The 25848-nt window shown below is 36.0% G+C and overlaps 1 protein-coding gene across 1 annotated transcript in view; it reads right to left on the reverse strand.

Annotated features, from left to right (window-relative positions):
• Nucleotides 1–274: 274 nt before the first annotated feature.
• The window catches only part of SP4 (Sp4 transcription factor), a 73208-nt gene continuing 47634 nt past the window's right edge, over nt 275–25848 (reverse strand). The window contains exons 4-5 of the mRNA XM_060107804.1: nt 25240–25439; nt 275–2466 (exon numbers count right to left, since the gene is read on the reverse strand). Of these exons, the coding sequence (XP_059963787.1) occupies nt 2219–2466; nt 25240–25439 (448 nt within the window). The 3' untranslated portion in view covers nt 275–2218. The remainder of the gene's footprint in view (nt 2467–25239; nt 25440–25848) is intronic.

The following is a 25848-nucleotide window of genomic DNA, read 5'->3' on the forward strand; positions in this document are numbered from 1 at the left end:
AAATTTATAGCACTGATTGTGTAGCATAATGATAGATAAAATATATATTTGATGTTTCAGCTCCTATATAATAAAATTAAAATTAATACTACCAAATGCTCCTCTGTACCAAACAAAGCAACAAACTGATTCTGATGTTTTAAAGCCAGATACATCAGTTGTTAAGAGTACGTTAAATAAAATATACAAAACAATTTACAAAATCCAACTAAAATTTAAAGACTTTGTTACAAGTCTACAAAAGCTTTAAGAAACTTGAAATTTATAACCACAGTGTAAAAATTTTTTTTTCCTTTAATCTCAAAGCTTTTTTATACAAACTGAAAGCACAAAAGACCTTCAGTTTTATATAACGCTACAAAGGGCTGGCCTAAAGTGTACATAGTGTAAACAGTGATCATTACAGTATTTCTCCTTCATCAAAAATACAAGAAACATCACAATTTCGGAAGAGAATTCGCATTAGTACTTTTCCTGAAATAATAGGGAATGCACAAGAAAACATACACCTATATTCAAACAGTCCCCAAACTAATGGTGTTAATAAACCGAGCAGTTAAAAACTTTAGTTTTCAAATGGTCAATTCCAATTCCATTATAATTCTTTGTAAATATTTTTTTTTTTTTTTTTTTTTTTTTTTGCTGTACGTGGGCCTCTCACTGTTGTGGCCTCTCCCATTGCGGAGCACAGGCTCCGGACGCGCAGGCTCAGCGGCCATGGCTCACGAGCCCAGCCGCTCCGCGGCATGTGGGATTCTCCCGGACCGGGGCACGAACCCGTGTCCCCTGCATCGGCAGGCGGATTCTCAACCACTGCGCCACCAGGGAAGCCCTGTAAATATATTTTTAAACTATGAAATATCTTACTAATATTTAAGCTACTGGTATACTCCCAATTTTTTTTAAATGAAACTTTTGGCCATCTTTCCTATTAAGACCCTTGTATAAACAATGAAATACATTTTTTCTTTAGTCACTTAATTGAAATTATTCTGATTTTTAAAAAATAATTTTTGTTTCATAGTATCACATCTGTTATATATTTGTTAGGCTGTCTTCTTAGGGAAAATTCAGTTATTGGCATAACATAAAGACATTACTGTGTTATAAATTCTTAATCAGCCTCTAACACAGTGCTAGAAATAAAATGGGATTTGCTAATTTTTAGTAAAGAGGAGAACAGAAATTGTAATGTAGTTAAAACATAATTTTCTGCTGGCCTTAAAAAAAGTGTGATAATTCTTTCTTTGGCTACCAAGTCAAAGCATAAAGAATTTTGCACATTGTCAACATAACTCATATTTACAGAATATGAAACTACAGAACGATTTAAACTCTATGCAAATATTTCCAATATAAACATTTAAAATGAACTTTGTGGTTCAACCTAGGGTTAGGAATATAATCAATCCTAACTTCAAAACCTTACCTATTAAATTGCCTCATTTTATTTTGCTGAAGCTATTATGAGCTTTGTTTTCCCCCCAGTATTTTCCTAAGGTTTCAATCTAAAATTTAACCTATGGTTTAGCTCTAAGTTCCTCTTGTGTCTCCAAATGGAGAAAGTACTTGGACTTCACTGATTGTCTGCATACGCACTACTACAATGTAGTGGTAATAAAGATCTGAGATGCCTCTCAGATTACTTTTTTGGAACTTACGTAATTCAACTGTTGAAGAATTTCTAATATTTAGAAAAGACGGCCAAAACTATTTTCAGTTGATTTTCCAAAAATCAAGCTAAGGAAATAAAGTATTATCTCTATCAACAGTTAACTATTTGTTTTCTGTGCTACTGCAAAAAAAAAATAATCCACATAAATTATTACTGACTGAATTTATAACAAAGTACTTTCAAAGAAAACAAGTCCAATTAAGGTCCAGCCTGCAAACTAGTGAGGTCTGTCTTTTTAAACATGTTAACACATGATGTTAAGAGAGGGGAAGATTCAGTTTAAAGATTACATGATAGATCTCCAAATAACTACAACGTATAATATGAAGGAAATACTTTCTGTTTCCAGTACATCAGTTTGCTTTTTATATTTTTAAAAATTCAACACTTCATGTGCTGACCCAAAATCTTGGAATACTTAAAGAAGCCAAGAATGAAAACATGATTTCCTACTTTGTAATTCACCTGACCAGCCCATTTCCAGATTTTCAAATGTGTGTAAACTTAAGTGCAGCACTAGAGGTCTCTGTTATAAATAACTTTTCAGAATTCTTCCATGTTGGTTGAAACATTGGGAGTTGCTGGGTTTGAATCTTGAGAAATGGCTGCAACTGTGACAATTCTTGGGGAGCCAAGCACCTCTGTTACAGATGAGTCCAGTTCTCCGGAGGTAACAATGGCAAGAGCTGTCCCACCACCTTTCTTATTCTGGTGCGTTTTGACATGTTTGGAGAGATGATCACTCCGCATAAATCTTTTAGAACATTCCGGACATTCAAATCTCTTTTCACCTAAACAGAAAAATAGTAAATGAATAGTAATTCACTTTATCTAAATGAAATTATAATTTAAAATAATTTCTCTTCTGGTCATACTATACTTTTGAGTAGTTGCAAAATACTTCATGTTTTTATTTTAAAATGCCATCGAACACACAGTGCAGTACATGACTTTAAAGTCATGATTCTGCTAAGAACTGAAAATAAAAGCTGTTTCCTCAGTTTCCTTATCTACAAAATAAGAGGGTTTCTAACAGATGATCTCAAAAATCTCTTCCAGGTATAACAATATATAATGTTCAAGGCTCATATCCGCCCTTCCTTAAAAACTATTGTCTAGGTTTTGAATATAATGCCTAGAGGCAGGAAATACCTTAGAACTACTTCAAATAAAATCAGTTAATAATTTTGTAGTGTACTGAGTTTCTTCACAAGGCAAAAATTAGAATGGGGCAAACACTACATTTCAAATTTAACAGAGTTTTTAGGTCTCGCAGAATTAAGACTATTAGGTTCTGGTACACGGAGTGATTCTTATATATTCTCTCTCTAAGTTATAAGATAGTTCTACTGGAACTAACTACTTCTGTATTTTAGAAAAAAGTCCTTTCATTTTTGTGTATAATGGGTGGGGCACATAAAAATTTGGTTAATTGGTATATCATCACGTTCATAATGGATAAACTATTAGCTTTAGTCCTTCCCTTAAAATTGTTACTTAAGGGAAAGAAGCAATGTTTTCCCAGTCTGATAGTAGAACTTGGATAATAAGAAAATTCAATTCAGCTGACTTCTTTTACCTGGCCCTGCTTTTGACTTACTAACAGAAAATCTATAGGTTCAAGTTTGCCCATGTCAGATATTATCCCCTATTCTTTATGTTTGTTTTATTTAAAAAAATTGCATTTGAGGTGTCTCATTGGAATTTTCTCTTTCAGTCTTGAAAAATTAAATGAAAGGATAAATAAATGGTTGAGACAAATTTTTTTTTTTTTTTTTTTTTTTTTGCGGTACGCAGGCCTCTTTACTGTTGTGGCCTCTCCCGTTGCGGAGCACAGGCTCCGGACACGCAGGCTCAGCGGCCACGGCTCATGGGCCTAGCCGCTCCACGGCATGTGGGATCTTCCCGGACCGGGGCACAAACCCATGTCCCCTGCATCGGCAGGCGGACTCTCAACCGCTGTGCCACCAGGGAAGCCCGAGACAAAATTCTTAAACACATTAAAAATAACGGCAGTTAAGGTTTAAGGTAAAACGACTTGCATCTTATGAATGCTAACAGCCAGACAAGGGCTAAAAACAATTAAATGAGGGTTTATGTTTAGGATCAATCTTGAACTCTTTTATCTTTCAAGTTTCCCATTTTACTTCAAAAGAAAAATTCGAAGTGTACAAATTTAAAAGCTGGAAGAAATTTTAAGGATCTTATTTTACATTTCCATTTTATAGATGAGCAAGCTGGGGCTCAGAAATTAATTAATTTGCTTGGGAATCATACAATTTATTAATATCAGAGCAGAATTCAAGGCACCTGGTTTCTAGTTCAGGCTTTTTGTACTAAATCACCTGTAGTAGAGACCTCTGTTCTTTTACAGCAACAGTGGCCAAGAATAATCAGAAAGAAATCAGGTAGTGATGGCTTGAAGGCATGAGATCATTCAGTAAACACTGAATCAATGGGTGATCAACTTGTACACACTGGCTGTTTAATAAACATTTGTTAGCTGTGATATTCATGAGCTCAGTCATTTTTCAACAAATATTTGCAGAACACCTGTAATGTGCCAGGCACTGGTGATACAAATCTGAACAAGTCAGAGTCTCTGATTTTAAGAAGCTTCCGTTATCTTGACAGAGTCATTTGTAACCACATGGAGCTACTGGTATCAAATGAGAAAGAAATTCAAGTCCCCACCTACTCAGCAGCAAACTGTAAGGTAAATGAGAAATGATGGGGACATGGTTTGTGTGTGGACTTTCTAGTCTACTCCTAAGGGGTGTGAGTATCCAATTAATTTCAAGCAATGAAAGTTGGATAAAATCTCAAAATAAGTAAATTATGTTGTACAATTCAACTATCATTAGGGGAATGACATTTCAGTTTATTAACCTTTTCCACAAAGAAGTGTGTTTTCTGTGGTGTAAGACAATTTCTGAATTTCTTACCTCTTAGCAAACATTATCATTATACTTTATAATATATGGATACAGGGAGGTACAGGGTTCTTGTACTAACTAAATACACTATAATATCTTTTTTGTATTTATATTTATAATTATTTTAATTATTTTTATAATTATTTTTAGTAGGGTTAATACTTTTTTTTTTTTTGCAGTACGCATGCCTCTCACTGTTGTGGCCTCTCCCGTTGCAGAGCACAGGCTCCAGACGCGCAGGCTCAGCGGCCATGGCTCACGGGCCTAGCTACTCCGCAGCACGTGGGATCCTCCCGGACCAGGGCACGAACCCGTGTCCCCTGCATCGGCAGGCGGACTCCCAACCACTGAGCCACCAGGGAAGCCTGCTAGTAGGGTTAATACTTTTTACAATAAATGAAACTAATTATCAAAACTGTTGATATTAGTTACTTACGGTGGGCAAAATGCCCCAATTCCCCACAAAGATGTCTGTACCCTAATCCCTGGAACTTGTGAATACGTTTTATTACATGGCAAAAGGGATGTAACTAGGGATGTAACTAAGTTTATAAAGGTTAACAAAGGGAGAGTGCTCTGAATTATCTGCGTGGGCCCAATCTAATCACATAAATTCTTAAAAGGAGACCGCTTTCTTCAGCTGGAGTCAGAGAGACGCAGCAAGAGAAATCAGAGAAATCAGAAGTGTGAGAGGAACTTGACCCGCTGTTGCTGGAGGGGTGCCACGTGGAAAGTGAGAGAAGGAACGTGGGTCACCTCCAGGAGCAAACGCCAGCCCCACTGGCCCCTGCTGACAGGCAGCAAGAACACAGGGACCTACGCCCTACAACAGCAAATGCTGAATCTGGCTGACAGCGTAAGTCTGGAAGCAGATGCTCTCCCAGAGCCTCTGGGCAGGAACACAGCCCAGCCAACACCCTGATCTCACCTTTGTGAGAGGCTAAGCAGAGGACCCCGGCTGTGCCTACTAGGACTTCAGACTTAAACAAAGTGATATAAAAATGTGTGTTATTTTAAGCTGGTAAATTTGTGGTAGTCTTCTGTAGGAGCAATAGAGAACTGATAGTTATATAAGATATAGTCTTGAAAAAGGTAAAGCCTAATTAAAAAAAAATTACAGCTGATCTGTTACATGGATCAAGATCTGTGAAATATCTACATCACAAGTATCAAAAGCATATCAAGAAGAAATTCCAAATTTTATTTCTCTAAGAAAATCTCAAGGATGTAAGCAGAATGATTTTGGTTTAATACACTGAATATAGGAAAAATACCTGCTTATTTCACCTATATTATTAATAAAATGCCAAGCTGTATTACACAACTATTAATATATGGTAGTATTTTAAAAGGATTTAAGTAGAAGATTCATATTTAGAAATTATGTAGATTATTTCCTAACATGATATTAACAGTAATTTCTCTCAGAAAAAAAATTTGCTGAGATTTTCAAATGGAATCATAGACTTGAAAGGAAAAATGGAACTAAATCAGATCTTTTAAGCTTTATGTATTTGAGGTACCCATCAAGAGCCAATTATCTAGCTGCCACAGTTCTGCTTACAATCTCATTTTCAAAGTGTTACCCTCAAACTTAAGCTAATGTAATATATAAAACATACTTTATGGGTTACTGATGTTATTTCTAAGTTTGTCATTTGATAACATACCTGCATATTTGTCAATTAAAATAATTTCAGGAGTTACTGAGGGACTGAGGGACTATATTAGTTTCCAAGGGCTACTATAAAAAAGCAAAAACAAAAAATCACTAACTGGGTGGCTTAAAAGCAACAGATATTCACTCTCTCACAGTTATGGAGCTAGATGCCCAAAATCAAGGTGTCAGTAGCGCAATGCATCCATCAAAGGCTCTAGAGAAGAATACTTCCTTGCCTCATCCTAGCTGCCGGTGACTTCTGGCAATCCTTGGCATTCATCGGTTTGTAGGTGCAGCTCTCCAATCTTTGCCTCTGTCTTCACATGGCCTTTTCCCCTGGGTCTCTGTGTCTTCTCCCTTTCTTACATATTGGATTTAGGGCCCACTAGGTCCTAGATCCTAGACACTAGGCATAGTATGACTTCATCTTAATTCATCTCATCTGCAAATAACTGTTTCCCAAGAAGGTCACATTCACAGATATTGGGGATTAGGACTTAAACATGTCTTTCTGGGAGACACAATTCAACCCAATACAGGGACATTTTTAAATGTCTGGCATTTGTTACAGCTAAGTAAAAACACACCCTTTGCTCAATGAATAACTTCAACTAAACGTCCATTTGTAGCATATATACAACTTCTTACCAGACTTTTATATATAACTCACTCTACAGAAATCATATTTTGATTTGTTCTAAAAAACCTCATTATTCAAACTGAGAAACTTGTACTCCCTGGATCCCTCCAATGTCTATCAGGAGGGACCTATCAGTCCCTCCTAGACACTCTCCCTTACCTACTCAGCCTAGAATATCTACATGAATCTTTTCATAAGTACACTCAATTCTCCTCTATCATTACCTGTGGATAAAAGCAAATTAAAAGGGGGAGGAATGATAATTTGAGAGAAGTTATATGGCTTAAATTTTCTTGAAGTAGAAGACAGAGTAAGGGGAAGTTAACTGGGAGTGACAAGGGAATTAAGAAGACTTAAGGAGGTTTAGGTAATTGCTAAGGTAATGAGGAAGCTGAAAAAAAGAATAAGATTGATAGGCTGTTCTGAGAGACTGGCTGAGATTTGAGACCATAAATTTGTAGATAACAAATGTGCATCATGAGTAATTTTTCATTTTTTCCTTCAGCAATTATCTACTCAAATATAGAAGCCCTTTGGTCATTTCATTATAAACACTTTTTTAAAAGGCAATCTTATCTACTCTAATGGTTTTAACTATCATCTATAAATGGATAGGTACATCAAGATTCCTAAACTATGAATTTAACATCTCCAAGATGTGCCATAGAAAGCATCATTCAAAATGTCACAAACAGAACTCATTAACTTTCCAATCCTTGTAATTCTCAGAAATAAAGGGGAAAAGTCCCCCAAACTATGAAAGAGGTAATGTCAGTAAACATGGTGATCTCCAAAAATCCACTCCTCTGTGAAAGGAACCAGAAACTGGGAAAAAAAACAATCAAATCAACCCTTTCAGACTCTGGAAATTAATCAAGGGTTCCAGTAACTCAGGGAGTGTTTAATAAAGAAAATGGCTGGATCTTGGTAAGAAGAGCAAGTTTTGTGGTGTTTTAACTTGCCTAGTTCCATTTTCTACTCCCCAGCAGTCTGGTAGTCACCAGAGGGAACAGAACAGAGCTGGAGCCCTTTCAAAACTTCTTTCCCAAAGAATTATCATTGTTTCTTTGGAGGACCCCACTTAAAATACTTTTGTATTTAACCTTCCTTAGAAGTACCCCAATGCAAAAAGTCTTATTCCAGGGGTAGAGAAGGGCATGTGTTTGTCTAAAACAATTATAGGAAAGTGTTTTAACTTCATGGATGTCCAAAACAATGAATAATATTTGGGCCAAACAATAAACAGACTAAACAAAAAGCTTAAAAGAAAAAGCTGACATACTCCTTGGAATCCAGAAGGCCACATACATGCTTAGGGCTGTGAGGCTACTCAGGAAAGGGTTGAGAAGAACCAAACTCTCACTTATGCCTATCCTTTGAGGCTCTGCAAAAGCAGAAAGTGAAGGCTATGGTAGCATTGTCAACTGTCTGGCTGAGTGTTGATGGGGGCCCCAACATGCACACAAAGCCTCTCAGCAAAGAGGGAGAGATTTATTGGTCTTAGGTTTTTAAAAGAAAGAATATTTGAAGAAATGATGGCTGAAAACTCCCCAAATTTGATGAAATACATTAATATACACATTGAAGAGGCTCAGTTAACTTCAAGTAGGTTAAATGAAAAGAAATTCACACTGAGATACAATAATCAAACTGTTTAAAGTGAAAAACAAAGACAGAATCTAGAAAGCAGCAAGATGGAAGTGACTCATCATCTACAAGGGATCATCATAAAGAAAAAAGCTGATTTTTTTCATCAGAGATCACGGAGGTGTGAAAGCAATGGGATGATATATTCAAAGAGATAAAAGGAAAAAACCTGTCAATCAAGAATTCTAAATACAGAAAAATCATCTTTCAAAAATAAGGAGAGGGCCTCCCTGGTGGCGCAGTGGTTGAGAGTCCGCCTGCCGATGCAGGGGATACGGGTTCGTGCCCCGGTCTGGGAGGATCCCATATGCCGCGGAGCGGCTGGGCCCGTGAGCCATGGCCGCTGAGCCTGCGCATCCGGAGCCTGTGCTCCGCAACGGGAGAGGCCACAACAGTGAGAGGCCCGCGTACGGCAAAAAGAAAAAAATAAAAAATAAAAAATAAATAAATAAATAAATAAAATAAGGAGAAATTAAGATGTTCCCAGATTAATAAAAACTGAAGGAATCTGTCACTAGCAGATCCGCACCTATAAGAAATACTAAAGGGAGTCCTTCAGGCTGAAATGAAAAGACACTAAATGATAACTGGAATACACATGAAGAAATAAAGAACACCAGGTAAAGTAACTACATAGATAAATATAAAAGACAGTGTAAATGCATTTTTTACTCATTTTCCCTGTATCTAGTTTAAAACACAACTGCATAAAACAGTAATTACAAATCTGTGTTGATGGGTACAATATACAAAGATGTAATTAGTGAACAAAACAGCAGAAGTGGAGGCAGAGCTATGTAGGAGAAAAGCTTTTGCATGCTATTGAAATGAAGTTGGTATTAATCCAGACTAGACTGTTTTAAGATGTGAACTGCAATCCCCAAAGCAGGCAACCACTAAGAAAATAACTTAAAAAAACATACACACATACATATGTATATATATATATGTGTGTGTGTATATATATGCATACATATATACATACACATACATACATATATTAAAAGAAATTACAAAGTAATTAAAATAACACATGAGCAATATTTAACACAAAATGTCAATAATGGAGAAACACAGGAACAAAAAAGATAAAAGACATGAAGACAAACAGAAAACAAATACCAAAATTGCAGAAGTCCTTAGCAGTAATTGCATTAAACATGAATGTATTAAACGCTCCAATCAAAAGGCAGAAATTGACAGACTGGATTAAGAAAAAACATGATTCGACTATATGCTTTCTAGCAGAGGCTCACTTTGAATTCAAAGACATGAATAGGCTAAAAGTAAAAGGACAGAAAACTGATACACTGTGCAAATAGAGAGTTGCAATGGCTATACTAATACTAGAACAATAAGATAAAAATCACTACTAGAGACAAGGAAGGCTACTTTGTAACAATAAAAGTGTCACTCCACCAAGAAGATATAACAATTAGAAACATATATGTACCTAACAACAGAGCCCCAAACCATAAGAAGCAAGATCGACAGAATTGAAGGGAGATAGACAATTCTACATTATACCTATCCCTTTCCTGTATTCTCCATTTCAACTGGTAGTAGTCATCATTGGTACCTTTCATCTCTTTTCTCACATCTAATTAATCACCAAGTCCTATCAATTTTATTACACAAACATCTCTTAAACTGGTCCCCAATATACCTTACAACTTCGGTTTTAGTTGGTATCTTACCAAAAGTCCTTACTGTCTTTGCTGATTGGTCTCAAAATTATTCCCTATAAATTTATCCTCCATACAAATACTAAATGGTCTAAAATGAAAAGGTGACCATCTGAGTATCTGCTGAAAACTTTCAATGGTTCCTCATTTCCTATGGCTGCAGAAAAAAACAAAATCAAATAGTACATAACATCCTACTGACCTCTGCCTACATTTTCTGTTTTATCTATTGCCACAAATACCATGGTTCCCAAACACTGAACTGCTTGTAGGTTCTGACATTTCATACTTTCTTTCTTGTATGAGTTAGATTCTAGTCCAGGTGACTCTGCTCCACCTCCCCGTCATATAATTTTAGGCAGCTTCTCTCTCCAATTCTCAGTTTCTTCATTTTTAGCTGGGAATAACAGAAATACCTATTTCATGTTATTGCTCAAAGGGTAAAATGAGAAAATGGATTTTAAAAAAGCATTTAGAAACCCAGAACACTGAAGGGGATCAGATATGTTAACTACTACTGTTACTGCCTGTCTGAATTTGTTTACTCTACTGCTTCCATGGCTCATTCTTCCCCATTACTAAATAACTCAACGTGGCTCAAGGAACTAAGCTTCTCATTAGTCCTTATTTATAAAATGATGGAATTGCACAAAATCATTTTCAGGAGTCCCTCTGGCTCTAACTCCTATCATTCTTGATAAAGAGACATGTTGCATGACATTGAGGCATATGCATGAGGCTGAGCAAGAAATTCTTTGGATTGTTAAAATAAACTAGAAAATCTCTCTCCCTTTTTAGACTGCAATTTCACAAAGAGGTGTCTCACACTTCTGAAAATGTTTTAATTTACATATAGTAAAATTCATTCTTTCTGCTCCATAGATCTATGAGTTTTGATAAATGCATTAAGTCATGTAGCTATCCCCAAAGTTCCAATGTAGAAGAACTGCTGTCACTTCCAAAAAATCCTTCATGATGTCTCCTCAGTCAAACTCCCTCCTTCATCACACACTAGAAAACACTGATCTATTCGCCTTTTGTATAGTTTTGATTTTTCTATTATATCATACAAATGGAATCATTCAACAGGTAGCCTTTTGATGCTGGATGCTTTCATTCAGCATAATGCATCTGAATTTCATCCATGTGGTTGTGTGTATTAATAATTCATTCCTCTACATTGGGGAAGAGTACTCCAATGTATGGATATACCACAATATTTCATCCATTCACCAGCTGAAGGACACTTGGGGTGTCTCCAGTTTGGGTGATTATAAATACATCTGCCATATATATTCAAAGGTGGGGTGAATACTTGGGAGTGGATGCAAGGTCATATGGTTAAGTGTATGTTTAACTTTTATAAGAAAATTCCAAAATGTTTTCCAAAGGTGCTGTGTCATTTTGCATTCCCACCAGCAAGGAAGTTCCAGTTGCTCTGCAATCTCCCCAGTACTTCTAATTGTCAGGGCTTTGGTGTCCTTGTTTTTTATTTTAGCCATTCTAATAGGTGTATACAGGTATCTTGTTGTGGTATTAATTTGCATTCCCCCAAATAAAAGATGATGTTGAACATCTTTTCATGTGCTTATTTGCCACACGTATAATCTGTTTAGTGAAGTGTCCAGATCCTTTGCCAATTTTTAAAAAGTGTACTGTTGTTCACATACTGTTGAGGTTTGAGAATTCTTGATATATTCTAGATAAAAGTACATTGTCAGATGTATGATTTTCAAATATTTTCTTCCAGTCTGTGTCTGGTGTTTTCAGAATTTTTCACAGAGCAGAAGTTTTTAGTTTTTATGAAATCCAGTTTATCAATTTTTCTTTTATGGATTGTACTTCTGATGTTGTATTAAAAACTTTGGTCTAACCTCAAGCCACAAAGATTTTATCCTATATTTAAAAGGTTTTACAGTTTTAGGTTTAGATTTAGGTCTGAGTGATTTTGAGTTAGCTTTTATAAAACATATGAGGTATGCAGGTCAAAGTTTCTTTTTTGCATGTGGCTGTACAACTCTGCCACATTTTGTTGCTGAGAACTTCTGCCTTTCCTTTTATTGTAAGCATGCTTACCTTTACTTCACAGATGATGGTTATAATACCTGCTTTAGCTTTAAAGTCTTTGTCTAATAATTCTAACTTGTGTATTATCTTGTATCATGGTCAGATACAGAGTATGTTGAGTAATTTTGGATTGTATCCTGGACATTTTTAAAAATAAATTTATTTATTTACTTATTTTGGTCGCGTTGGGTCTTCATTGCTGCACGCGGGCTTTCTTTAGTTGCTTTGAGTGGGGGCTACTCTTCGTTGGGTGCGCAGGCTTCTCATGGCAGTGGCTTCTCTTGTTGTGGAGCACAGGCTCTAGGTGAGCGGGCTTCAGTAGTTGTGGCACGTGGGCTCAGTAGTTGTGGCTCACGGGCTCTAGAGCACAGGCTCAGTAGTTGTGGTGCATGGGCTCAGCAGTTGTGGCTCGCGGGCTCTAGAGCGCAGGCTCAGTAGCTGTGGCGCACGGGCTTACTTGCTCCGCGGCATGTGGGATCTTCCCGGACTAGGGCCGGAACCCGTGTCCCCTGCATTGGCAGGTGGATTCTTAACCACTGCGCCACCAGGTAAGACCTATCCTGGACATTTTTGATACTGTGTTGTGGCGACTCTGGGTCCTATTACAAATCCTCTAGAGAATAAGTTTTATTTTAGTGAAACAAACACATTTAGGTTCACATGAAAAGTTCTGTCTTGCCTTCTTTGGTCAATAGTTCCAATATTAATTTATTTTCAAAGACTTTATTATGCTCTTTAGGTCTGCCCAGCACACACTAGGAATTAGGTGATGGTTTGTAAGATAGTTTAGTCTCTGAGGCCCCTGCTATGGTTCTTTGGGGCTGTTCTGTGCATGTGCAGTTTAGGGGTGAGTCCAGAACTTATTTTGTTCCATTCACAAAATTGAGGATCACCTTTTACAGACCTCTCCAAACTTTCCCTCATACTCTCCAACCCCCAATGTCCCTTTTCTTGGTTTCTCTGGCCAGAAAGCCAGAATTCTTGAGGCTTTTTATTGTCCTACACATACATTATGACTGGCATTGCCTTCAGAGTGAAATGACAAGAGCGAAAAATAAGTGATTCCCCTCACATTTGCTGGAAAACAAGGGCTCAGTATTTCCTGGTCCCTCTAACCAAAGGCATGGGTATTTTCTCAAGTTTTTAGTTGCTTATGCTGCCTCTACTACAGTACAACTTACAAACAGGGCTGGCCTTGGAGTACAGGGCCCCTTTTCTCAGTTCCCTTGCCAGATATACATAGTTCCTCCTAGAGTGTTTGCTGCCTACACCTGCTATTCAGTGCCCACAGAGCCAAAAGCTGGCAAAACAAAGAGGGAAAAAATCCTGTGAAACTCACTTGTGTTATGCATTGTTATACAAATTTGATTGTAACAAAATTCTTCAAATTAGGATAGAGATTATCAAGGAAGAGGATATATTCTAGAAGAGAGCCAATCTCTCTTTTGCAGAACTCTGTAGAAGTCTGGAACTCAAAATAATGGAAGGGAGAAATGGAGCATAAAACAGTAAACCGAAGCCTATACATGGAATATTAGCCCTACTATCAAAAAATTGGGGCAAAATATTTGAGAATTTGTATCTAAAGAAATGTGATCCCACACTGTATTACTATATATTGATAATTAGGTATCTTCCAATATAACACACAATGCTCCTACCCAATTTCCTAAAGAGAAAGCCACCAGCTCATAATGATTTCACAATCCTTCACTTAAACATATTCATCAATCATCATCATCTACTTGAACATAACCCAGGGATCACTGGACAGTGCAGGTAAACCTACAACCTCAGAAAATAGATACAGACAACAACAACAACAAAAGACTCTGGAGGAAACAAGAGACTTCCAGTAAGCTCGTGCATTTATACAATAAGAAGATGCAATAAAAAAAGAAACAATAAAAAAGCACTCTTGGAAATTAAAAAACAATTCAATAGAAATATCTGAAGCTAAAGTTAAGGAATCTCATTGAAAATGTAAGAAAAGGTAAAAAGACAAAAAAGAAAAAAGCTGTAAAAAATAAAAATCAATATAGGGAGTCCAACATACATCTAGTAGGAGTACAAAAGGAACAAAAACTAAAAAGGGGAGAATGAGCGACTTCCCTGGTGGCGCAGTGGTTAAGAAGCTGCCTGCCAATGGCGAGCCCTGGTCCGGGAAGGTCGCACATGCCATGGAGCAACTAAGCCCGTGTGCCACAACTACTGAGCCTGCGCTCTAGAGCCCGTGCGCCACAACTACTGAGCCCATATGCCACAACTACTGAAGCCTGTGTGCCTAGAGCCCATGCTCCGCAACAGAAAAGCCCGCGCACCACAACGAAGAGTAGCCCCCACTCGCCGCAACTAGAGAAAGCCCACGTGCAGCAATGAAGACCCAACGCAGCCATAAATAAATAAATAATAATTTTTTAAAAGTCTTAAAAAAAAGGTGGGGGTGGGGGAGAATGAGAGATTGGATGTGCAGTGGTGAGGGAGAACCCAGAGTTGAAAAGTCCAACCAGAACTGCACCATAAATGAAAACCTATGCTTACGTTAATTATGAAACTAATAGAATGCCGAAGATTAAAAGAAAGCTCTTACAGTTATAAAACACAGGATGAGGGCATGTCAGAAGGACAGAGGAGGCAATATGAAACAACTTTCAATGGCCAAAAATAGAACAAAGTTAGCAAGATACAAAATACAGGAATACCTGGTTTTATCATACTTTGCTTTACTGTGCTCTGCAAATATTGTGTTTTTTTACAAACTGAAGGTTTGTGGCAACCCTGCATCCAGCAAGTCTATCAGCACCATTTTTTCAACAGCATCTGTTCACTTCATGTCTCTGTGTCACATTTTGGTAATTCTCACAATATTTCAAATTTTTCCATTATTTTATATTTGTTAGGCTGATCTGTGATCAGTGATCTTTGATGTTACAACTCACTGAAGGCTCAGATGATGGTTAACAATTTTTTGGTAAGAAAGTTTTTGTTTGTTTGTTTGTTTTTTGCGGTACGCGGGCCTCTCACTGTTGTGGCCTTTCCCATTGCGGAGCACAGGCTCCGGACGCGCAGGCTCAGCGGCCACGGCTCACGGGCCCAGCCGCTCCGCGGCATGTGGGATCTTCCCGGACCGGGGCAAGAACCCGTGTCCCCTGCATCAGCAGGCGGACTCTCAACCACTGTGCCACCAGGGAAGCCCAATAAAGTACTTTTTAATTAAGGTATGTATATTATTTTTTTAGATATAATGCTACTGTACACTTAACAGACTACAGTATAGTATAAACCTAACTATAACATGCACTGGGAAACCAAAAAATTCGTGTGACTGGCTTTACTGAGATATTCACACTTTATCGAGGTGGTCTGGAACCGAACCCGGAATATCTGAGATTTGCATGTAACGATGGGATTGGATCATAACTCTATAAATAAATACTCATGAATCCATACCACAGTGGTAAAAATAAATGTCTGAATAAACAAATAATTGGGGAAGAAGGTATAGATAGATCTTCCTTATATAAGAGTCACAACTAAAAATTGTAGAAACAGTGAGGGAAATAGAAAATGACCTTTAGTACATCACAGTAACATCACTCAGAACATCACATTGTATCTGCAGGCAAGATACAGGTGGGCAGGGCGATGCACCACACCAGCAAAAAAGTCGCCACGGACTCCGACATCCCATGGACTCCAACATCCCACGGACGATATCAGGCGTTCCCCGCCCTTAACTGTCCCAGTCGTTTCTGCACTGGTTGTGGGACATGTAGGAGGGACTCGGGGAGACCCCAAAAAGCTGGATATGGACTCAGTGACCTTTGAGAATGTGGCTGTGAACTTCATCCTGGAGGAGTGGGCTCTACTGAATCCTACACAGAAGAAACTCTACAGAGATGTGATGCAGGAAACCTTCAGGAAGCTGGCCTCAGCAGGAACAAAATGGGATGGTGATGACACTGAAGAGCAGTACAAAAACCAGGGGGGAAAACCGATAAATCATATGACAGTGAGATTCTCTGAGCATAAAGACAGTAGTCCACGTGGAAGAAACTTCAACCTTACTCCACCTCTCGATCAGAACAAGAAAACTCCTGGATTAAAACCATGTGAATGCAGTGTATGTGGAAAAGTCTTCATGCATCATTCATCTCTTAATAGACACATGAAATGTCACATTGAACACAAACCTCAAGATTTTAGAAAAATATGATCAGGGCTGTATAATACATATAAATATAAGGAAAGTGGGAAAGTTTACAAATATTACAGTTCCTTACAGAGGCACAAAAGAACTCACACAGGAGAGAAACTATGAATTCCAGCAATGTGGAAAAAGTTTCAGTGATCGTTCATCAAGGTTTCCAAACACATGAAAGAGTTCACTCTGGAGAGTAGCCCTATGAATATAAGCAATGGCGTAAAGGTTTATGTTCTCAAAAAGGTTTCAAAAAACATGAAAGAGATCACACCGGAGAAAAACCCTATGAATGTAAGGAATGTGAGGAAGCATTCATTAACCCCAGTTCTCTTCAAATACATGAAAGGAGTCACAGTGGAGAGAAACCATATATGTATAAAACACATTGTAAAGCATTTAGTATTCCCAGATAGCTTCAAGAACATCAAAGAACCCATACTGGAGAAAAACCCTATGAATGTAAAGTATGTGGGAAATACTTCGCTTCCACTTACATTCAAGTACATGAAAGAGCTCACACGGGACAGAAACCCTATCAATGTCAGGAATGTGGGAAAGCCTTCGTTTGTCCCTCAGGCATTTGAAGGCACAAGAGACTGCACACTGGAGAGAAACCATATAAATGTGAAGAATGTGGAAAAGCATTCAATAATCCCAGTTTTCTTCACATCATGAAAGGACTCACACTAGAGAGAAACTGTATGTGTGTAAAACATGTTCTAAAGTATTTAGTATTCCCAGATATCTTCGAAAACATGAAAAAACCCATACTGGAGAAAAACCCTATGAATGTAAAATACGTGGGAAAACCTTCAGTTCCACTTATGTTCAAGTGCATGAAAAGAATTCACACTGGAGAGAGACCCTATAGATGTAAGGAATGTGGGAAAGCCTACATTTCTCTCTCAGGCATTCAAAGACACATGAGCCTGCACACTGGAGAGAAACCATATAAATGTGTAAAATGTGGGAAAGCATTTAGTATTCCCAGTTTTCTTCAAACATGTGAAAGGACTCACACTGGCGAGAAACCGTGTGTATGTAAAATATGTTCTAAAGCATTTCGTTTTTCCAGTTCTCTTCAAAAACATGAAAGAATTCATACTAGAAAAACCCTATGACTGTACAATATGTGGGAAAACTTTTGCTTCCACTTATGTTCAAGTGCATGGAAGAATTCACGCTGGAGAGCAGCCTTATGAATGTAGGAATGTGGGAAAGCCTACATTTCTCTTAGGCATTCAGAGACACATGCATACTACAGAGAAACCATGTAAATATGAAGAATGTGGGAAAAACTTCTCTGATCTCTCTACTTTGCAAAAGCATGAAAGGGTTCACTAGATAATAAATCTAGTTTTTATAGAGCTTAGGAAAGACTTCAGTGGGCCCACATACTTATATGTGAAAACTCTCATGAGAAACAAATATAAACGTCAGTAACATGAGGTAACTTGTTGGAAAGTAATCCAAGAATAATGTTTTAGAAAATCTTCAATATAAAAGACTTGTTATAAAAATCTATAAATATGTGTGTTTACTAAGGATCTTTATGAAAGTGTCTTTCTTGACATTGGATTTGTACTAGTTACCTTCAAAAATGAATATTTAAGTGAGGTAATTCTGGAAGTCATCTTTTAATAATAGTTCGTAAGGTTAAAAGGTAGCAATTTTTCCTTTAATCAGATAATGATATTTTCTCTTTCCATTTTTAAGTCTGTTGGACCTATGGGTGATTGAAGTGTCATTGGTTTTTTTTTTTTTTTTGACATCTTTGTTGGAGTGTGGTCGCTTTGCAGTGGTGTGTTGGTTTCTGCTTTGTGACAAAGTGAATCGGCTGTACATATACGTATATCCCCATAAAGTGTAGTTGTAATATGCAATTAGGCTTGGTATTTGTTGGGATTTTCCTACTGGCCTTGGGTGGCAGTTCTCGGATATCCTTAATCTATTATATATACTGTACCTTTATTACCGAAAGATCTTTTTTGGGGGGTGGTGAGTATAGGAGCCTTTTTCCATTTTCCCTACTATTAAATACTCGGAATAATTTTTTCTGTATGGCCAGGTTGTCAAAAGGTGTACATTCACATAAATTATGTTTTTCCATTTGCTTCTTCATTCCTTCTGACTGGTATTTGGTGAACAGACTTTGAAGAAGAGAGACCTGTGATAGGACAAAAATTCTACAGTTGGAGATATCCTGCCTGTGAGTAATATTAGGACCTAGATTTTCCAGAATCTATCCCCTTTGTGGTTCCATGTTAGAATTCACCAATAGCGTCACCTGTGTGCAATTTAAAGGCAGATGAGAAGGCATACTTCAGATTTCGGAGCCACCACGCTGGGAGAGAGACAGATACATAGGAAGTTCGAGGACACCACCTTTCATCCTATTTTCCAGATTCTGTGCCTTTGTATTCAAGAGAATCCTCAAAACCAGCACCATTTGATTCCTATTATCAGAAGTGTAGTTTTCCTCTGATGTCTTCACAATTCTACATAAAGATCTCTCAGAGTTTGAATTTTTCTGTGAGGCATCCTATGTTCAGTTGGAAAATAATTCAGAATTTCATGGTTGGGAGTATTGTCAGATTACCCTTCTATAGATTTATAGCTTCATCATGTCTAATCTGTCTAGGAAACACCTTATGCTGTTAACATTGTTAGTGAGCACGTTTTCCTGATTCACCATGACATTCACAATGGTGCAGCAATAAACAAGGACATGGGAGTTTGCTGCATTGTGCAGTGGCTGCCTTGACCCACTCCTTCTATGTGAGAATAAGCCCCTTCCTCATATCAGGAAAAGTATGGGTGCTTTCTGTTACTTGTAGCTGAATATAATCCCTCTTTGTTTTCAGTTATGTTCGATTGTACATGATTAAAAGTCTGTTCATGTTTTGGTGAAAGAAATGATTCCTTAGCTGTTTCAGAGAGAGATTTTATCAACTCTTTCCTCAGCTTTCGTATGCTAACAAATATTGTGGTTTTTATTTCCTCAGAAAATATATTAAAATACCCATTATAATTATGGATATTCAGGAAAAAAGAAAAGATACAATGAGGAATGCTAAAAGTGAAAATAGTATTTTCTTTAAAGAGAAAGAGGACATTTGTGCAGACTCAAAAAATCTCCTCTAAAATATTTACTAATTACTGTGGTTGTGTTCATTTAAGTCCACAAATTCTTTGATACTCCTCCCTCTAGGAGGTGGAGCTTAATTCACTTCCTCTTGAATACTGAATGGACTTAGTCACTTGCTTCTAATAAACAAAATATGAAAAGGAAAAAAGAAAAACTTCACAGTGGAGATACCTGGCAAACATTATCTTAACTAATTCATCAAGGTTAACATCACCAATAATAAGACATATTGACATCATGTACTCCCTGATATGATGCGATTAGAAGGACAATAATGTCTGTGATATTCTTCCCAGCAACAATTCATAACCTCAATGTAATCATGAGAAAATATCAGACAAACCCAAATTGAGGAATATTCTACAAGATACTTAACCTTTAAGTGTCAAGGTATGAAAAGACCAAGAAAAAAAAATGAGGAAATTTCATAGACTGCAGGAGATTAAAGAGTCATGACAAATAAATGCAATGTGGTACTCTGGACTGAATCCTGGAATAGAAAAAGTGTATTTGTAGGGAAGCCTGTAGTTTAACTGATAGTATTGTACCAATGTTAATTTCTTAACACTGTGTTATGGAAGACATCAGTTATAGACGAAGCTGGGTGACGGGTATTTGAGAACTCTCTATATTATCTTTGCAACTCCTCTGTAAGTATAAAGTTACTTCAAAATAAAAAAGTTATAAATAAATAAAATAAATAAGTTCCTTAAAGCTGAAGGGGTAAAATTAGGTCACCTACAAAAAAATATGAGAAGAGAACAATGAACTTCTTATTAGTAAAACAGATGCAAGAAGACAACAGAGCAGTGCCATTAATGTTTCAAGTGAATATAATTTTCAACCTAGAATTCTGTATTAGCCAAACTATCAATGAAGTGGAAAAGCAAAATAAAGGCATTTTCAAACAAATTTACTTCTGTATGCCTTTTTGTAGGAAGCATTTCATAATGTTTTCCAGAAACCAAGGGAATAAACTGAGAAAGCTGAAGATGTGAGATCTGGAGAACACTGGATCCAAACCAATAGAGCAGGGAAGAAAAGTCTCAGGATTACAGCTGTGCAGCAGCCCTAGATAGGAATCAATCAGTGTTTGAACGGAAAGCTGGAGTCTTCCAGGAATAAGGAGAAACCTGATGGAGTTGATACTTTTCTTGAAAAGTTAAAATAACAAAAGGAGGTAATAAAGTTAACCTATGCAAAGGCGAAGAAGGCAATTTGAAACTTCAGGGAAAAAAAACAAAAACAAAAAATACACAGGAAAGGACAGGTAATCACAGTCCATTACATAATGTAATTATTATTTATTTACTAATTTTCAACTTTAAGAACTAAGCTATAAAAAAAAGGAGGCAGTGGTTATTAAAGAAAATGTAAGCATTTTAACATCAAGAGAAAGAGAAGAGATAGTAAAAGTTTAGGTGAGAGAAGTTAAAAGGTGAAAGGGATGGAAACTGAAGGACAGACATGGTAATATGGTATCATAGAGTGGTGAGTCATGAGACAACATTTGGCCTGCACACAGTTAAAGAAAAAATTCAATGTTATTGAATTGATGGTGTAAAGTCAGGTAAATTATTTTGGGGGGAGTACTGATTTCTGTCAGTTTACAACTGAGTGTTCATTTTTTTAATCTGAAGTATGTTGATGTATAATATTGTATAAGTTACAGGTATACAATATATTGATTCACAATTTTAAAGGTTATACTTCATTTATAGTTATAAAATATTGGCTATATTCCTCATGTTGTACAATATATCCCTGTAGCTTATTTTATACCTAATAGTTTGTATCTCTTAATCTCCTACCCCTAAATTGTACCTACCCCCTTCCCTTTCCTTACTGGTAACCACTAGTTCGTTCTCTATATCTGTGAGTCTGTTTTTAAAAAATTATAGTCACTAGTTTGTTGCATATTTTAGATCCACATATAAGTGATATCATACAGCATTTGTCTTTCTCTATCTGACTTATTTCACTTCATGTACTGATCGACACTTAGGTTGCTTCCATATCTAGGCAACTGTAAATCATGCTGCTATCAACATTAGACTGCATGTATCTTTTCAAATTAGTGTTTTTGGTTTTTTTTCGAACATATACCCAAGAGTGGAATTACTTGGTCATATGGTAGTTCTATTTCTAGTTTTTTGAGAAACCTCCATGTTGCCTTCCAGAGCAGATGCACCAATTTACAGTCCCACCAAGAGTGTCCAAGGGTTCCCTTTTCTCCGCATCCTCACCAACATTTTTTATTTGTATTCTTTTTGATGATCGCCATTCTCACAGGTGGTTTTGATTTGCATTTCCCTGATGATTAGCAACATTGAGCAGCTTTTCATGTGCCTACTGGCCATCTGTGAGGTAAATTCTTAACTCTTAATGCAAGAATAGTCAATGTCTAATATTGCTGTACCAATAAATAACAGTATAAGCATATTATACAGGTATGCACAGCCATCACAGGATGAATAAAAACGTAAAAATAGTTAAAAGATTAAACATGATTTTCTCCAGGGAGCAGACGGGGTGGGCCAAAGAGTCTGCTTAACAATCCAAGCTCTTCTACATGATTTGATTTTTAAATACCATATCCATGTATCTTTTGAAAAAAATTTTTAATTTATTTTACAGAACGCAAAAAAATCTGCACTATTTTCAGCAGTGAATAAAAATAACTCATTTGTCCATTCATAGTAAGATGATGACTGAAGTTCTACTTAGTGCAGTGGCTGGGCATTAAAAAAAACACAGTTCCTGCCATGAATGGCCAAGGCTTTCAACTTAACATATTAAATGCTTAATCAATACTAATTTATTTCAAAAGACTTGTTTCATTTTCTTTTCAACAACTTTAATAAACACTTAGAATGAAAGTTACTTGTACTACTTCTTTAAAAGTAAAAAGTATCTGATGTTAAGCCAAACACTTCAAAATAACATGTTTAAATAAACAATTTTGTGTATGATGTATTCAAGATGCTTGAAACACTGAAAGTAAGCTGAAAGTATATTAAATTCTGAATTATTCAGGTTATTAGAAGACAATAATGGTGTGGACCATTTAAAAAGAAGAAAGAAATTATGCTTCCAAATCATTAATCTTTTGAAGTAGTTTATATAAATCCTTCAGTAAATCTGCCTTGTGTTATCTGTATGAGTATGGATGTGCAACAGAAATGAACTTTAGAAACTCATCGCTTCTCAAACAAAATGATGAAATCACAATGTGAGAGGTTCCAAATTTTCTTGGCTTCCCTAATCTGTCCCACTGTTAAACCGGGGTAGAAATACTGCATCCACTCATACTGACATAAACAGCACAGTATTTTTCTAAAACAGACATCAATATTGTTATGGGCTTAATTTTTAATCACAACATATTTGCCAATATGAAAGGTGAGGTGGCATTACAAACTCAAATGTAATACCATACAGAGTTTTTAAAACTTTTTTTAAATTAAAATTCTTATTTTTAATATAATGTTAACTCAGTGATTGAGCCATTACACTAAGACTCTTCTGTGTTACTAAGTTGTGTGCATATCAAACTAAGTAATTTTTATTTATCACTTTAAATAGATTTAGCAACCATTACTTCTTCTCTGAGACTATTTTCTAATCTGTAAAATGGAGCCAATTTCTAGCTTACAGTGCTTCTGTTAGAATTAAATTAGATGATATATTTGAAACATCTGATATTCAGTAGTTGATCAATAAATGTCAGTTCTAGTTCCCCTTCTGTCCTACATGTACCTTGATACAAGTTAAAGTTTAATGTCTAATTCAAAAAAATCTACCCAAGTTATTACTTTATTCAATAATTAAACACTGAGTCCCAAATATATATACCAGACATGTTCTAAATAGAGAAGGTCAGTGTTATATACCAAAAAAAGGAAAATTACCCTATCAGATATCAAGACTTAATATAAGCTTCTGGTAATTAAAACAGTATAGTATTACTGTAGGAAGTGACAAATAGACAAAACAAAGGACTCAGAAATCGAGCCATTCTTAAAGGGGACATCAACATACGAGAGAAGTTCCATTACATATCAACGAAGAAAGAATTGGACTATTCAAGAAATAGCTTTCCACATGAAAGAAAAACAGAATTTTATCCCCTTTTTAGTCCATCATCAAAAAAAAAAAATTTTAGACTAATAAACTTACAAAAAGAAAACCTTAAAGCCAATTAGAAGAAAATGTTTTTAAAAACTTTATGACTTTGGGATAGGAGAAATTTTCATTTAAAAAAATGCAAAGGAATATATTTACATATCCTTATATTTGACTAAATAAAAATGTAAAACTTCCATATGACAAGAGATAGCACCAAGATAAAAGATAGCAATACTGGGGAAAATTGCAATATATAAATCAGTAAGAAAAAGGAAAACAACAACAACAAAAAAGATCAAAAGAATCAACAGAAAACAAAATATAAATGACCAATAAACATTAGGAAAAGATGCATATCTCACTATAACCAGGAAAAATGTTAATTTAAAAAATTAAATAGAAACCATTTTAGACTGACAAGAACTTTCAAAGCCTGATGCTACTGAGTGAACATACAGCCAAGTGGAAACTCTCAATCAACACTAATGAAGTAGAGATGGTAACAGCCACTTTAGAGACTCTAGTGGTTATCTAGCAAAATCAAACATACACATTCTCTAAGATCCAATAATTCTACTTCTTGTACATGTTCACTGTATGTTCAAAGTAGTAAAGTTTGTGACAGCAGAAACCTTGAACTCATCTAAAGAGTGTGGGAAATGGATCAATACAGTGTAGTAGAGTCATGTGATAGAACACTACATAGCAGTTAAGATAAATAGACAGGTATTCATACACATATATGTACATATATATGAACTTGGATAGATGTCAAAACATAGTAAGTGAAATTATGATACTGTAATATATCAGTTACATAAAATTTCACAGAAAACACAAAACAATATTCACATATATATCCATGAACAAAATATGTAAGAGTATTAAAACTACACTAATAACTTACACTTGAAATTTGTGGTAGCTGTTTTCTTTGAGAGGTAGGAGGACAAAGATGATGTCAACTTTATAATAATTTGTTTTGTTAAAAAATAACAGATAATATAGCATGTTAACAGCTGTCAATTCTGAGTGAGAGTTAAGGTAGGTATTTGTTATACTTTTCTTGATACTTCAATTTTCTGGATTGTAAAAAAACAAAAACTAATCAAGGTCACCAATAAGATAATTCAACTCTCTTCTCATCAACTTAAATACTGACAAAAAGTAATATGTGAGTTCAACACGCTAAAATGCAAGATAAGCAAATGGAATAAATTCCAAGTCATGTAATTATGCTGATAAAGCTTGCGAAAAGTAGAATAAAATATATCTTAGAAATGAGGTAAAGAATTTTGATCTTAAACATCTTTCATATAATCACTAAAATGAATTTTCTCTCTTTAATATCCATATTTCCCAATTTGATAGCTAACTATCACTTTAATTTTCATCTAAAGCACTGAGAAAAGAAGTAACAAGTACAAGTCTTAAAATAAATCAACTGACCTGTATGGGTTCTTCTATGTCTCTGAAGCTCATCACTCCTTGTAAATCTTTTGCCACAAAACATCCAGTTACATATAAAAGGTCTTTCTCCAGTATGCCAGCGAAGATGTGCTCGTAGGTGAGATGTTTTGCCATAAACTTTTCCGCATCCTTCAATATGACAGATATGTTGTTTCTTTTTTCCTGGTTCATTACTGCCTCTACAAAAACAAAAACCAAAACCAAACATTAATTACACTCCCAAACACCAAGCTTATAATTCAGGAAAAGTAAAAGGGAATCAAGGTAATTAAATGATGCTTTTCTAAATGGGTTTTTTAAATCATGATGCCACAACTGTAGTTAAAAATCAGAAAAATTTCAATTAAAAAAAGAAACAGCACTGTGTAGTAAACTCAAAAGTGGTATGAAAACACATTAATTTTAGAGAATGCATGTTCTGCTATGGGATTCACATGTTCATTTCCTAGTACGTTCCTCCCCTGGGGAAAAAAATCTCTTTAAACTTTTCAAGACACTTGAAAACTCTCCTCTAAAATACCAAAGAATGGTAATCCTCATCTAAAAGTGTAAGGTTCAGAGTTTCACTTCCAGCAAAAGCAGCACGAA

The sequence above is a fragment of the Mesoplodon densirostris genome, chromosome 9 (genome assembly GCF_025265405.1).
Source record: "Mesoplodon densirostris isolate mMesDen1 chromosome 9, mMesDen1 primary haplotype, whole genome shotgun sequence".
Classification (NCBI taxonomy): Eukaryota; Metazoa; Chordata; class Mammalia; order Artiodactyla; family Ziphiidae; genus Mesoplodon; species Mesoplodon densirostris.